The sequence below is a fragment of the Acanthisitta chloris genome, unplaced genomic scaffold, assembly GCF_000695815.1.
Source record: "Acanthisitta chloris isolate BGI_N310 unplaced genomic scaffold, ASM69581v1 scaffold25039, whole genome shotgun sequence".
In the NCBI taxonomy this organism is placed as follows: domain Eukaryota; kingdom Metazoa; phylum Chordata; class Aves; order Passeriformes; family Acanthisittidae; genus Acanthisitta; species Acanthisitta chloris.
The window spans coordinates 18315-31466 of record NW_008690202.1 but is presented as its reverse complement, the minus strand read 5'-3'; the positions used below and the strand labels follow the sequence as shown (position 1 = coordinate 31466).

General features: G+C 43.4%; 1 protein-coding gene across 1 annotated transcript in view; it reads left to right on the top strand.

The window, feature by feature from the left end:
* Positions 1-13152, top strand: part of IREB2 (iron-responsive element binding protein 2) — a gene marked incomplete at its 5' end in the record, with an annotated part of 21033 nt that overhangs the window by 503 nt on the left and 7378 nt on the right. The window contains 9 exons of the mRNA XM_009081737.1: positions 3087-3252; positions 4331-4468; positions 6915-7133; positions 9145-9214; positions 10246-10429; positions 10968-11107; positions 11471-11642; positions 12061-12161; positions 12597-12713. Of these exons, the coding sequence (XP_009079985.1) occupies positions 3087-3252; positions 4331-4468; positions 6915-7133; positions 9145-9214; positions 10246-10429; positions 10968-11107; positions 11471-11642; positions 12061-12161; positions 12597-12713 (1307 nt within the window). The remainder of the gene's footprint in view (positions 1-3086; positions 3253-4330; positions 4469-6914; positions 7134-9144; positions 9215-10245; positions 10430-10967; positions 11108-11470; positions 11643-12060; positions 12162-12596; positions 12714-13152) is intronic.

The following is a 13152-nucleotide window of genomic DNA, read 5'->3' as shown; positions in this document are numbered from 1 at the left end:
TGGCCCAGGTGGCCCAGGGAGGTTGTGGCTGCCCCAACCATGTCAGTGTTCAAAGCCAGGTTGGATAAAGCCTTGAGCAACTTGTTGTGGTAGGAGGTGTCCCTGCCCAGGGCAGGAGGTTGGGACTAGATGATCTCTAAGGTCCATTCTAACACCTTAACATGCCCTGTAAGTACAGGTGTTGCTGGAGTTTGCAACAATATTCTAAATCATCATAATTACTCTTTAAGGACTTCTCTGTCCATTTTTTCCTATCTAACATCTCAACAATAAATCTAGCTTGTGCAGTAATTTTGTCCAACTTCATGGTGTCCTGGTTGCACCTCCTCAGCAGCTGCAGGTAGTGGAGGGCTGTGTTTCCCAGGACTCGGCTGCAGGAGCTGAGGCTCTGGGGTGCTCAGACCCTTGGTTATTCCCAGCATGGTGTTGGTATGTAACAGTGGTGTGTGCCAAAACCACCTTGAGTGTGTCTTCTACACAATAATCAGGTGCAGGGGAGGGAGCTTGGCTCAGGGGGCAGCTGCAATAGGCTGTGATCCAAACATACTTGCATTATTCTCTCCCTTGGCTTTCATGGGAAACTTAAATACTTACCTGAGGTACTTATTAAAGGTATTCAGGGTGTTTTTCTAGCTTTGCAAGGTCTGAATTCTTCTGCATTCACAGAATTTGTGATGTGTTTTTGAAATAAAAAATTACCAGTGAGTGTTTCACTTCAAACCTGTATTTGGCCTGAGTAGTTAACTAGCTGTGTTTGCAGGGGAAAGAGAAAGGAGTTAGTGCACAGTGTCTGCTGAAACCTTGTGCAACTCCTGTGTCCTTTTGCAAACTTCTGCTTGCAGTAACAAATTTGATCTTTCAGAGAAACACATGTGAAGGAGGCAGAACACTTCTGTTGGTGGCTTTGTCTAGGGAGAAGCAGTGCTGTGGTAGTGCCAAAACCAAGCTGTTTCACAGCAGCTTTTTGAAAAGCCTTTGTGACATGAGTTTAAACACAACCACAAGATACTGCTTTCTGCTGGAATGTGCCATAAGCTTGGAGCAGCTGTGGGTGTTCCTGAAGATACTTGCAGGAGTCTGAACAGGGTGGATTAAGAGGATATTTGTCTTCCAACAGGAACTTCTCCAGAGAAGTTGGAAGCCTCTTATTAGCTACAAGATAGCAAGATGTTAAATAACATCTAGAAACAGTGTGGGACAGCACTGGTAGCAAATCCACACCTGGAATTGCTCACTGCATTTATTGATAGAATATTGATTTGGAGTTTTACCTGTTTGCCTATATATAATCTCTATATCTATAACCTGACATACCTGTTTGCCTATATATAATCTCTATAACCTGACAGTAAGTGCCTGTTTATATTAACCAGATTACTAATGTTAATTGCTGTGTTTGCTAGTTTTTTTTAGGGAGATTTTCTAGTGTTTAAAAGTTAGGGGGAAAATGTTAGCTAGAAAGAGCTCAGAAGGATTTAGGGCAGAGGAGACATGTGGAGATCCAGCGTAGGCTCTGGAGCTCCCAAGTCTGGGAGGATGGAGATCTCACTCATATTCTGTGTTTAAGTGGCCTCCCTGTGAGCTGCTTTTTCCTTGCATCCAGACAGTGTCCCTTGCTGCACCCTGTGACTTTGTTCTGTCCTTTCAGTCTGCACTTGTGCTCAGTCAGGCCTTCTCTGCAGATCCTGGGAGGTGGTGGATGGTTGTTGCTGTCTGCTCTCAGGGTGAGCCAGCCCAGCTCTCCCTGTCGTGCCTGGCAGGCACTGCAACCTCTCCAACCCTGTGCTGAATGTCATCTCAGTTTTGGAGAGCCCTTGTATCCTGGGAAGCCCCAGACTGCACACAGCATTGCAGATGTGAGCTTGCTAGTGCCTCAGAGAGAGAAGCAGTTGTTTCTCCACAGCTAGTGCTGAGCAGCCCACAGGGCACTGTGGTCTGTCACTGCCAGGATATGCTGCAAATCCTGGGAATCCACAAGGAAGCAAAGCAGTTCTTTTCTGGTAATTTGGCTCTTACCTCAAGTAGTGGTGGCATGAGGGTTCATTGCATGTGTTTTGATGACATGTTTGTGCTCAAACTCACTCAAATCTTACACTCAAAATAGTGGCTTGTCTAATTAGACAACCTTGGGTAGTATCTGAGAAAGACTCAATAGGAACAGAGTCAGCAAATTCTGTAGTAGTAATTTGTGAACAGACCATTAGGTTTGGATTAGGTCTCAATCTCATCCAGGAAACTACCAAATCTAACTTGTTTTTAATTAAAGCCTCAACTTAATTGTTTCACCTTCTTCCAGTGAACTTTATACTTCTCACTGTTCTCATGAAGTCAGTTGCCTGCTTGAGTGATGCTGAAAATAATGGGATACAGGGGAGAAATGTCAATTAATCTTAATTTTAATTTTGTTGTTGTTGTTTGTTTGCATAGGATTGTGGCATTTGAGGATTTTTTCCTCTTTTTTAATTCTCATTTCCCTGTTTTCTTTTGTGCCAGGAAGCTGCTGCTTGTCAGTACCTGAAGTCAGATCAGTAGCAAACCAACTCAAGTTGTATTTAGTGGAGTGTCCTTCTTTACATTTTCTGAAGTGTGTTTCAAAGGGCACATGACTGTATAGTTTCTGATCTGTGTAGCACAGTTAGTTAAAAATAATGTTCTGGCATTGGATGCTTTTGACTTCATATTTTTAGCATGGCAATACTGAACTTTACAGTTAAAAATAGTTTTGGTTATTCCAATTGTTGTTGCTTTTCACCTCCTCTGACCAGTAATCCCTGCTCTAGATTCCTTGCATCTCTCCCTGCCAACATAAACATTTAAATGTCACTGTCTAAACACAGTGTGGTCAAACCATTGGGATCTCCCATTTATATCCCATGGGATAACTCATCTCCTGCAGTGTGGACATTATGCAACTCTCTGTTCCATATTGTGTAATGAAGATCCAACCCAAAGGCAGCTGGAAAAGCAGGCTCCTGGAGCTCTTATCTTCCCAGTCCCTAGCCAAGTGGAATTCTCTAGGGATGTGATTTTATGGAAAAATGAGGCTGCAAGTGTTGCCCTGACGAGGTGTGTTCTTGTTCCCCCAGATACTCTGCCTTACTCCATACGAATGCTGTTTGAGTCCAGTGTCCGTAACTGCGATGGCTTCTGGGTGAAGGAAACGGATGCTATGAACATCTTGGACTGGAAAACAAAACAGAACAATGTTGAAGTGCCCTTCTGTCCTGCCAGAGTTGTTCTTCAAGACTTCACGTAAGTGTGTGTGTGCCAAACTGCTGAAATAACCTGTGTGAGCTCACTGAGCTCATGTACAGTCCTTGGTACCTCACCTGATACCCAAGGATCTCCTCCTCTCAGGGGAAACCTGTGTACTGCTACTGCTGTGCAGCACATTCCTCATGAGAATTCCACGTGGTGCAAGGCAGGAGTTGTTCCATAGGGAACCCTGAGTTGAGTGCAGGTTGGTCAGGCTGAGGCTCTTGGCCTACCAGAAACACTTGGCAGGATAAGAGCCAAAACCCAAATGGAAATGGTGATGGTTTGGCTGTAGCCAGATGGCTGACAGTTCACTGGAATATACTGAATTCTGGCTTGAGATAATTGAAGATTAAGTACTGCTTACTCCACAGTGAGTAATGCAGTTGGAGCCATGAATAATGCATGTATTGGAAAAGAAGTCTTAGGTTATTTGTGGTTTGGCTATGGCATAGCACAGCCAAAAGGGCACTCCTTCTGCAGTATTCAATTGAGGCTGTTTTGCCAACTCTGTTTATTAAGAAGTGAGATAATTAAGAAAAGGAATTATGCTGATAATAAAATGGAGGTAAATTCTGCTTGGCAGGCAGAGCCAGGAAGGTCTGTGTGGTTCTGTGATACACTGTCCTCTCAGTTTTGTACGCAGGTGTGCTTATGCATGTCACAGCAACACAAACAGCTCTGTACAATGCTCTGAGCTTCAGAGATGGCTGTGTTAGACAAATAACACATGCTAAGGTGTTAGAATGTATAGCATGAGCACTGTTTGCTTACAGTTCTGTAGTGAAGCACCATCACACTTCAGCATCTTCATAGCAAGGCACGAGAAACATGTTTGCCTTCCAGATGGTCCCATCTTTTTGCTTGGTATGTTGTCTTCAAACCTGCTGTTTTACACTGGAAAGGTGTAGCCATTCCACCAAATTGGCAAAATGCTTCAAGTCCTTTAACATGTAGAGAACAGCAAGGGGTTTATTATCTGAAATTGGACCTAGCTAGTTCTAGATATAAAGGTAAAAAAGCAGCTTGGATATTTTAGTGAGTTAATGTCTCATGTTGTATTTCTGTCTGGCAGTGGAATTCCTGCAATGGTGGATTTTGCTGCCATGAGGGAAGCTGTGAGAAATGCTGGAGGAGACCCAGTGAAAGTCAATCCTGCCTGCCCAACTGATCTCACTGTTGACCATTCTCTGCAGATTGATTTCAGCAAATGGTAATGTACTTGGGTTTTTTTTATGAATTGCACATTTTTGTGTGACTCTGAAGTACGGATTCACTCTGGTCTTGGTGGTATCCCATCTAATCACTTGTGTGGATCCCTGCAACAAGACCTGATGGCACCTGAGAAAGGGCTTGATAAAAATGGGTAAATTACCACTCTTGAAGGAGAGAAAGAATGTTTGTGAGGCCTTATGGACGAAGCTGACTGATAATCCAAATTCTGGGCAAGATTTTGCTGGAACAACAGGATCTGGCATGGTTTCCAGAAAATAATATGTTTCAAGAGAATGAGGCAGAGGGAGTCTGTAATTTTTGCTTGGCTCTGGTTTTATTGTTCAAGTTAAACAAAACTCTTTTTCAAAGGTGACTGCCTTGTCCCAGCTCCAGGGTATACTGACAGATGTCATCTCAGCCCCTAGCCAAGGACTGCTTTATTTTTCTATGGGCCTTGATTTTACAAGTGATTGAGTGAGGCTGCATATATTTGCAGGGAGCAGTGCACTTGCACTGGCAAGTCTGGAGAAGTATGGGGTCTGAGAAACTACCAGTGTAGTTTCCCTTTTCTGACAGTGATGGATACAGCCCGGGGCTGCCTTTGCTGGAAACATAATACTGCAGAAAAGGAAGAACTTGAGTTTTATTCAGTGTTTGCTGAAGTAAGCACTAAATAATGCAGCTTCCCTGCACCTCCATCATGGAGCCTTCCAGACTCATGTAGAATTGTCTAAATTGCTCAGGCACTTGGGGATTTTAAAAGTTCATGGGGAAAAAGCCTGTGGTCAGATGGACATGGATATATGAGTAATTTTTGTCCACCTTCCAAACACTTACAGGATTTCAGTTTGGTGAGAGTTAGAAGAGCAAGAAGCTCCAGATCATCTGTTGTGCTGCATGTGTCAGCCCAGTGCTCTGCCCATGGCTGTGTCTGCAGGAACAGCTGATCTGATGGCAATTAGGCCAGCCTAAAATTATCAGGCAGACCAAGTGTTGGCAAGAGGTCTGAGCATGCTGCTTTGTGATGATAAATCCCAGCTCTGTAGCATCACTTTGGAGAGCTCTGGGTCTTAGCAGCTGCTGGGCTGTGATAAGGAACCCTTCCCTGCAGGGGACTGTGTGCTGCTGCTGCTGGTGTACAGCTTCCATCTCCTGCAGGGCTGAGGTGGGAGTGGGACAAGGTATCCTCTGAGCCCAGGCAGTGCCCCACAATGTGATAACCAAGTATCTGTGTTCCTAAAGCAGAAGGAAGCAGTGGCTTTAATTGCACATATGTGATTTGGTAATTATTGAGAGGTAAGAAGTGATTAGGTTTCTACAACAAGCTCTCCTGCAAGGACTGAGTATGGTACAAATAGAGGGTAGAGTGCTATGTGGACTTGATTTTTAGAACACCACCAACTTTTCTGTCTTTCTTGTGTAGTGTATAAAATTTATCTGAGCCTTTGAGAATATCTATAAAAAGCCTAATTAAGTAACGAAGTAATTTCTTTCCTTGAGAAAGCTTTGCTTGTAATCATTCCACTGTGGATTTAACAGAACATGGATAACACTGTCTTAAAAAAAAGAAAAAAGTTCAGCAAGTCTTCCGTTTGGATGAGACTACCAGTAGCTTCCAGGTTTAAAACCTTGAGTTCAGCTTTTGCAGCACTGTTCATACAGATTTCTGGTCTGTTGTGAACAAATGGAAGGAGTTGTTTGGTGTTAATCTTTCAGACAATTCAGTTCTGTTCACTTGTTACCAAACTGCATTACTTAACTAAGATTATCCAGTGGTAGTTTACTTTCCAGCAGGGTTGTATAGCTCTTTTTTTTTTTCTGGTAAGATTTTATAAGAGATTCCAAAAAACTAAGGCAGGGAGGGAAGAACAAAATTCCTAGTATCTAAATTATGTTTTTATCCCCCAGTCTCGGCACTGGGGAGGTCACACCTCAGTGCTGTGTTCAGCTTTGGGCCTCTCACTTTAAAGAGGTCATTGAGGGGCTGAGTGTGTCCAGGGAAGGGCAACAAGGCTCATAAAGGTCTAGAACACGTCTGGTGAGGAAGGGATGAGGGGTTTGGGTTTGGTTAGCCTTGAGGAGGCTCAGGGGTGACCTCATGGCTCTCTACAGCTACCTGATGGGTTTTAGAGAGGTGGGGGATGTTTCTCCTGCCATGGCTGCAGGGAGAGGTCTAGAGGGAACTGCCTTGAGCTGAGACAGGGGAGAGTCAAATCAGATGTTAGGAAAGATATTTTCCCTGGTAGGGTGATCAGGCACTGGAATAGGGAATTGCCCAGGGAGGTGGTGGAGTCACCATCCCTGGAGGTGTTTAAAAGGTGTCTGGAGCTGGAGGATACAGTTTAGGGGTTACAGCAGGGACAGGTTAATGGTTGGCCTCGATTATGTTTGATGTTTCTTCCAACCTTGACGATCCCATGATTGTTTTCTCTTTAATGTTGCAGTGCAATACAGAATGCTCCCAACCCTGGAGGTGGTGAGTCCCAGAAGCCTCTGGCCAAGCTGTCTCCACTGAAGGCTCAGCCCCGGAGAGCTCCATGCCGGGCCCAGCCTGGCTGCCGGGGGCCCTGCGGCGCCGACTCGAGCCGCGGTGCGGGAGCCTTTTCTGCACAGATTGAGAACACCCCCATCCTCTGTCCCTTCCACCTGCAGCCCGTGCCTGAGTAAGGAAGCTCCTTTTCTCAATGATTTTGTACCCTTCTCTGTTGCTGAGCACTGCCTGTGCAGATCCCAGATGGGAGTTGGTTTTAGACAACTTTCTGTACTCTTCTTCACTGTGCCATAGTCAGGACATTGAGGGGATGGAGCAAAGTCCAGCAAAGGGCAACGAGGCACATAAAAGGTCTAGAACACATCTAGGCTGAGTGAATTGGGTTTGGTTAGCTTTGAGAAGAGGCTCAGGGATGACCTCATGGCTCTCTACAACCCCCTGACAGGGTATAGAGAGGTGAGGGATGATCTCTCATGCCATGGCTGCAGGGAGGGAATGGCCATGAGCTGAGACAGGGGAGAGTCAGATTAGATGTTAGGAAGAAGTTTTTCCCTGTTAGCTTGGTCAGGCATTGGAATATTGCCCAGGGAGGTGATGGAGTCACCAACCCTGGAGGTGTATCAGAGGCATCTGGATCTGGCACTGGAGGATATGGTTTAGGGGTCACAGCAGTGACAGGTAAACAGTTGGACCTGATGATCTTAAAGATCTCTTCCAACCTTGATGCCTCTGACATGTCAGTATCTAGAAGAAGTTTGAATGTAGCAGATCTGAATTAGTGTACAATAAATTAACTCTTTTCCAAGAGCAGCTTTCCTGAGCAGAGTGCAGATGGCTAACTATTGGCCCATGGCTGGGACATTTTCATTAGATACTTGCCTTGTTTCTTCACAAGGACAGCAAAGCATAGGAGTAATCAAAACAAAGCAAAGAAAACCTCAGTGAATAAATCAGCATTAATTTATTTCTAAAAGTAATTTGTAGCTTTTGTGTGATAACTTTTCAGAAGTGTAGGAGCTAGTCTGTACATCATCCCTCAGCTTCTACAGAGTCTCACAGTCCATCTATCACTGGGTTGCAATTCCATGAATATCCTGCCTGTTTGGAATAGCCCAGGGAAGCCTCATGTAGCTGCCTTTCCCAGATTTCTGTGCTAACAGATCCTGCACCATCCCATCTATGCCAATTACATCTAATCATCCTCCTATTTTGTCTGATGGACTGGTCAGATCCCTATCTGCCTGTGCTGGACAGGTGTAGTGTTTAAAAGCTGATCAAATCTCTATCCCACAGTGATGTTATGCTGAATGTTGTGGCAGTTTTATAGCTGTGCAAGTATTCCTGCTCAGCACAGGTGCAGGAGTGCAGAATGGCTGATGCTTCCAGCAGGGTTGGGTGCTCTGGCAGCAGGTCAGCAGTGGAATTTGTGAAGCTGCAGTGTGAATACTGACTGTCCTCAGGGCTTGGCAAAGCAGAGCCACTGACTTGTTGCTGCTGCAGAGAAGGAAGGGAAGGGTCATGATGGAAAATACACCTCTACAAATTGAGCAGTTCCTTCTTGCACAAAGTCAGTGTGTTCTGTTCCTTGTTCAGCCGCTCAAAGCAGAGATTATTCCTCTTAAATTAGGGATTACTCCTTTATGACAAGTATCAATGTCTTAATAAATAGCAATAAGAAAAGGTGGTTCATTTCATGAGACTGTACTGATGAGTAACTGTGAAGAAAAACTTGTGGCTTAGAGGCAAACACAGACATGCAGGATAGTTACAGTTGCCCTGATGTTCTCCTCAGTTGCTGAGGGCTAGTTCTGGGCATGGAGTGTTTTTACATGGACTAATGGACATCTTGGTCCTTTTCTGTGTGGAGTTTGAGGTGTGCAGCCTGGGAGATGATTGATTAGGGGGTAGAAGAGCTTCTGTGTATTGTAGCACGTGCTTGGAATAGATCTCAAACCATACCTAGAATAAACATGTTCTCAGGCACAGCACACATGGAGCGAGTGATCTTTCCCTGTTTGCAGAAAGCTTGCTGCAAGGAAGGAATTCTCCTTGTTCTGATAAAGCTCTGCAGATTGTTCTGCAGACTCAAATGAGTCTTTGATCAGAAAAGCCAAAACTACAACTGGTTTTTCTGTAATTTGAAATCAGTTATGACAGTGCTTGTAAACTTGTTATCTCCCTAGGCCTGAGACAGTATTGAAAAATCAAGAGATGGAATTTGGCAGAAACAGAGAGAGGCTTCAGTTCTTTAAGGTATGTCTGTGTAGCTGCAGGCTCTGTGTTTTGGGGTTTCTTTTTTTTTTTAAGAGCTGGTTCCATTTGTCTACCAGTGTTCAGGTTTAGGTGATAAATTACAGTAATCATGTGTAAGTGTCAGACTTTCAAATCTGAATTAAATCCAGGAACACAAAAGAAGCTTTCTGCCCTGAACAAGTTGACTCTGATTCAGTTCTTGTCACTGAGGATTTATGAAGCATTAGTCTTTTTAATGCTTTTTCATGAGTTCAGTGCTTTAGGTCACAATGGGTTGCTGGATAAAAGGTTCATTTATCCATACCTCTGCTACAAAACTTGAAGGTGCAAGTGTAGAGCAAAGACTAGTGCTCAGGCATCTCTGCTCTCAAACTGGGCAGCACCAGTTTGGTCTCAAACTGGTGAACATCAACTTTGCTGCTGGGCAGGGATCTGCAACGTTGGTATTTGATCCTTTGCCACTAGTTTGACTTGGATTAGGAATTCAATGCAGTGACCTAAAATACTTTTCATATAGGTAAGACTAAAAGGTTTCTTTCTGCAAGTTGCAAATTAGCTTTTACATTATTGAAGAAGGAAATGGCTAAGCTGAATCTTGTTACAAATTTCCATGTCAGCTGTATCAAATGTCTCACCTGAGTTTTCAAGTGTCAGCCTCAAGTCAGGTGTGCTATCAATATCAATTCTGCTATCAATCCAAGTGCTTAGGTTGTCTAAACACCAGTCCTGGGTGGGCTTGAAATCAGTTGTGTGAACTGGGAGGTAAGAGATTCCTGCAGCCTGGCTCCTGCTGGGTAGGGATGAATTATTGATTCTGCCTTCACAGGAGCTGAGTGAATGGTTTGGCTGATGATTAAAAACTTACCCAAGGGGATCACATCCCTGTTTGACAAAGGAGCAGAAGCCACTTGCATGGATAGCAAAGACTCTCTTTGTGTCTTAGTTTTGTCTTTTGAGTTATGTTCTAAGAATTGAATATAGCTTTGGGAAAAAAAAATGCAACTCTCTTTCTCATTTTGGAAAACTTCCAGTGGAGTTCAAAGGTTTTCAAGAATGTTTCCATAATTCCACCTGAGACTGGAATGGCACACCAAGTGAACTTGGAATATTTATCAAGAATTGTTTTTGAAGTGCAAGATCTCCTCTATCCTGATAGCGTGGTTGGCACAGACTCGCACACAACCATGGTAAATGGCTTGGGTATCCTGGGCTGGGGTAAGTATGTTCAGAACTACTTGCTTACCCTTGGAAAGGCACTTTAAAGCTTGACTAAGCAATGCTTTCTTCCCACTGGATGTTTCTATCTCCAGCATAACAGACTCTCTTGGAATTCTTCGTCACAGTGTTTTTTGTCTAAAAGTAATCTCAACTAACGTTTCTTCCCATCAAGAAACCACTTTGGAATTTCAAGAGAAAACAGCCAAAAAACCATTGATATTCAAATAAGTGCTGTTCCTTTTCTATCAGAAATGAGTTTTAGCTATAAAATGGTGCCAGCTTGACTGTGACATGTAACTCAAGCAGAAGTCTCCCTTGATTTTCCTTTGCATGTCCCAATATCTAACAGAACTTGTACTTTTCTTGCTGTGTCCTTGTCCGGTATGGAGTGATGCTCTTCACTTGTAATAGAGCAGCAGCAATATGTTGATGGTCACAAGCCTTTAGGCTTAATAAAGGGTTTTATTAGATTTTAGGACCTCAGAATACTTGGTGAGTTGAAGTGCTGAAACGCAGTGTGGTGTTGTCCCTGCAGGCGTCGGGGGCATCGAGACGGAGGCAGTGATGCTGGGCATGCCAGTGACCCTCACCCTGCCTGAGGTGGTGGGCTGTGAGCTGACAGGCACAGTCAGCCCCTTTGCCACATCCATAGACATTGTTCTAAGCATTACAAAGGTAAGAATTGGATGCCTTTTCAAACCAAACAGTTTGTTGCAAGTTTTACCAGTGGTGGGTGAGAACTGAGTTAAATGCCAGGAGTGGTTTGAGGATACCTTTGATCATGGCAGTGCAGAAAGATACAAATAACCTCTAACCAGCTTGATTTACTTTGAAGTAGTGTTTGTTCCTTTCCCCTCTGTAGTGGTTTATTTCTAGGCCCTCTTTCAATAAAACATCACTTACAAGGATTTGATAATGGGTTTTTAATGGGGTTTTTTTTGCTTTGTTTTCAGTGTTTGTGGCTTGTGAGTTGTTGTGACAAACATGGCTTGCATTGTCCCTCTTCAGGTAGTAAGTGTTGTGTGTTCTTTCCAACAGCATCTTAGGCAACCTGATGTGGCTGGAAAATTTGTGGAGTTTTTTGGGAGTGGTGTGTCCCAGCTGTCTGTAGCAGACCGAACCACAATAGCAAATATGTGTCCTGAATATGGTGCTATCCTGAGTTTTTTCCCTGTTGATAATGTGACACTGAAGCACTTAAAGCATACAGGTAAAGATGAAATGAAAATAAGGATTTATTGTAACCATGGGTTTGATTTGTGGCAATTCTTTTTGGCTTAAAACTCCACAGTTGTTACACTTTGCTTTGCTGCAGAGTTTGACATGGGTTTAATGTGTAATTACACTTGTGGTAGAGGTTTATGTCCAGTCTGGTTCATTTGTCTAACAGCTGCTAGAGTTTGAACAGCTTATTTTACTCACTGATATCAGCTAATGTAGAAAAAATAGAAGAATTTATAGGTGTTTTTATTTTTGTATCATTCCTCAACAGCTCCTGGGGATTGGGGTATGGAAGTGGTGTGATTGGAAAAGTGCTTTAAAACAGCGTGAATTTCTGCAAGTTGTGTGTTTTGTTTCATTCATGCCTTTAATGTGACTTTTTTCATGTTTGAAATAACCTTCCCAAGGTTTTGACAAGGCCAAGCTTGAAGTCATGGAAGCATATCTTAAAGCTGTGAAGTTATTTAGAAGTGATGAGAGTTCTTCCAGAGAACCTGAGTATTCCCAGGTAGGTATGCTTGAAAGGACTTGCTTATGTTTGGGTCTCAGAAAGAACTATTGATGAGTTGAGTCTTGTCTCCCACTGTCGTTTTCATTGCTTTAATCCAAGTTTTGTTTATTAACTCACCATTTGAAGGAGAATGTTTGCAGCACATAGAGGGGGTGGGGAAAGGAAGTACAATAACCTTGTGTCAACTCACAGATACTGAATTCCAGTCACTGGTATGTCTTGGGGATAGTAGAAGAGTTAGGAATAATGTCAAAACCCTTGGAATAAGATGAATTGCCTTTTACAGTGAGTGGTCTGGAAAATGGAAACCCAGAGCTGTAAATGCCTGGGAACATTCAGATTTTAAACAGGAGGGTCCTGTAAGTCTCTAGATTGTGTTGAGTGCAGTGCTGGGCTGGGAAATGCCTACACTTCTGTTTCTTTGCTTTTCAGGTAGTGCAAATTAGTCTAAGTTCTATAGTTCCATATGTCAGTGGCCCCAAGAGGTCCCAGGACAGAGTGGCTGTTAATAACATGAAAAGTGACTTCCAAGCCTGCCTAAACGAAAAGGTTTGTACCACTGATGTACTCTCCAAAGGTATTTCCTGTAACCCGTGGGGATACATGTTGTGTTACCTATTCCCTGCAAACCTGCTGAGGCTCCTTATTGCTACACAAACTGCTTGTCCATGGTGTTCTGGTCTTGCTTGACAAGTGTCTTGAGGGAAGGAGCTGCTGTTTGGAAGGAACATGAGCTTCCAAAAAACCTTAATTTTCCAGCTGAGATTGGTGGGGAGGAATAACTTTTTTAGTAATACACGGTGTGAGTTTGGGAAACAGTTTCACTTTTTCAGGATTTCTGAGACAGTTGTGTATTACTTCATTTCCAAAACACAATTTACCAGAAGAAAAGTAAACTTGTCATATCTTGAAGGAGAGGCAGAAAGACTGCCAGGATGTGTAGCTAGTCAGTCTTCTGAGTTCTTACCCTAGCAAATTATTCTTGTTT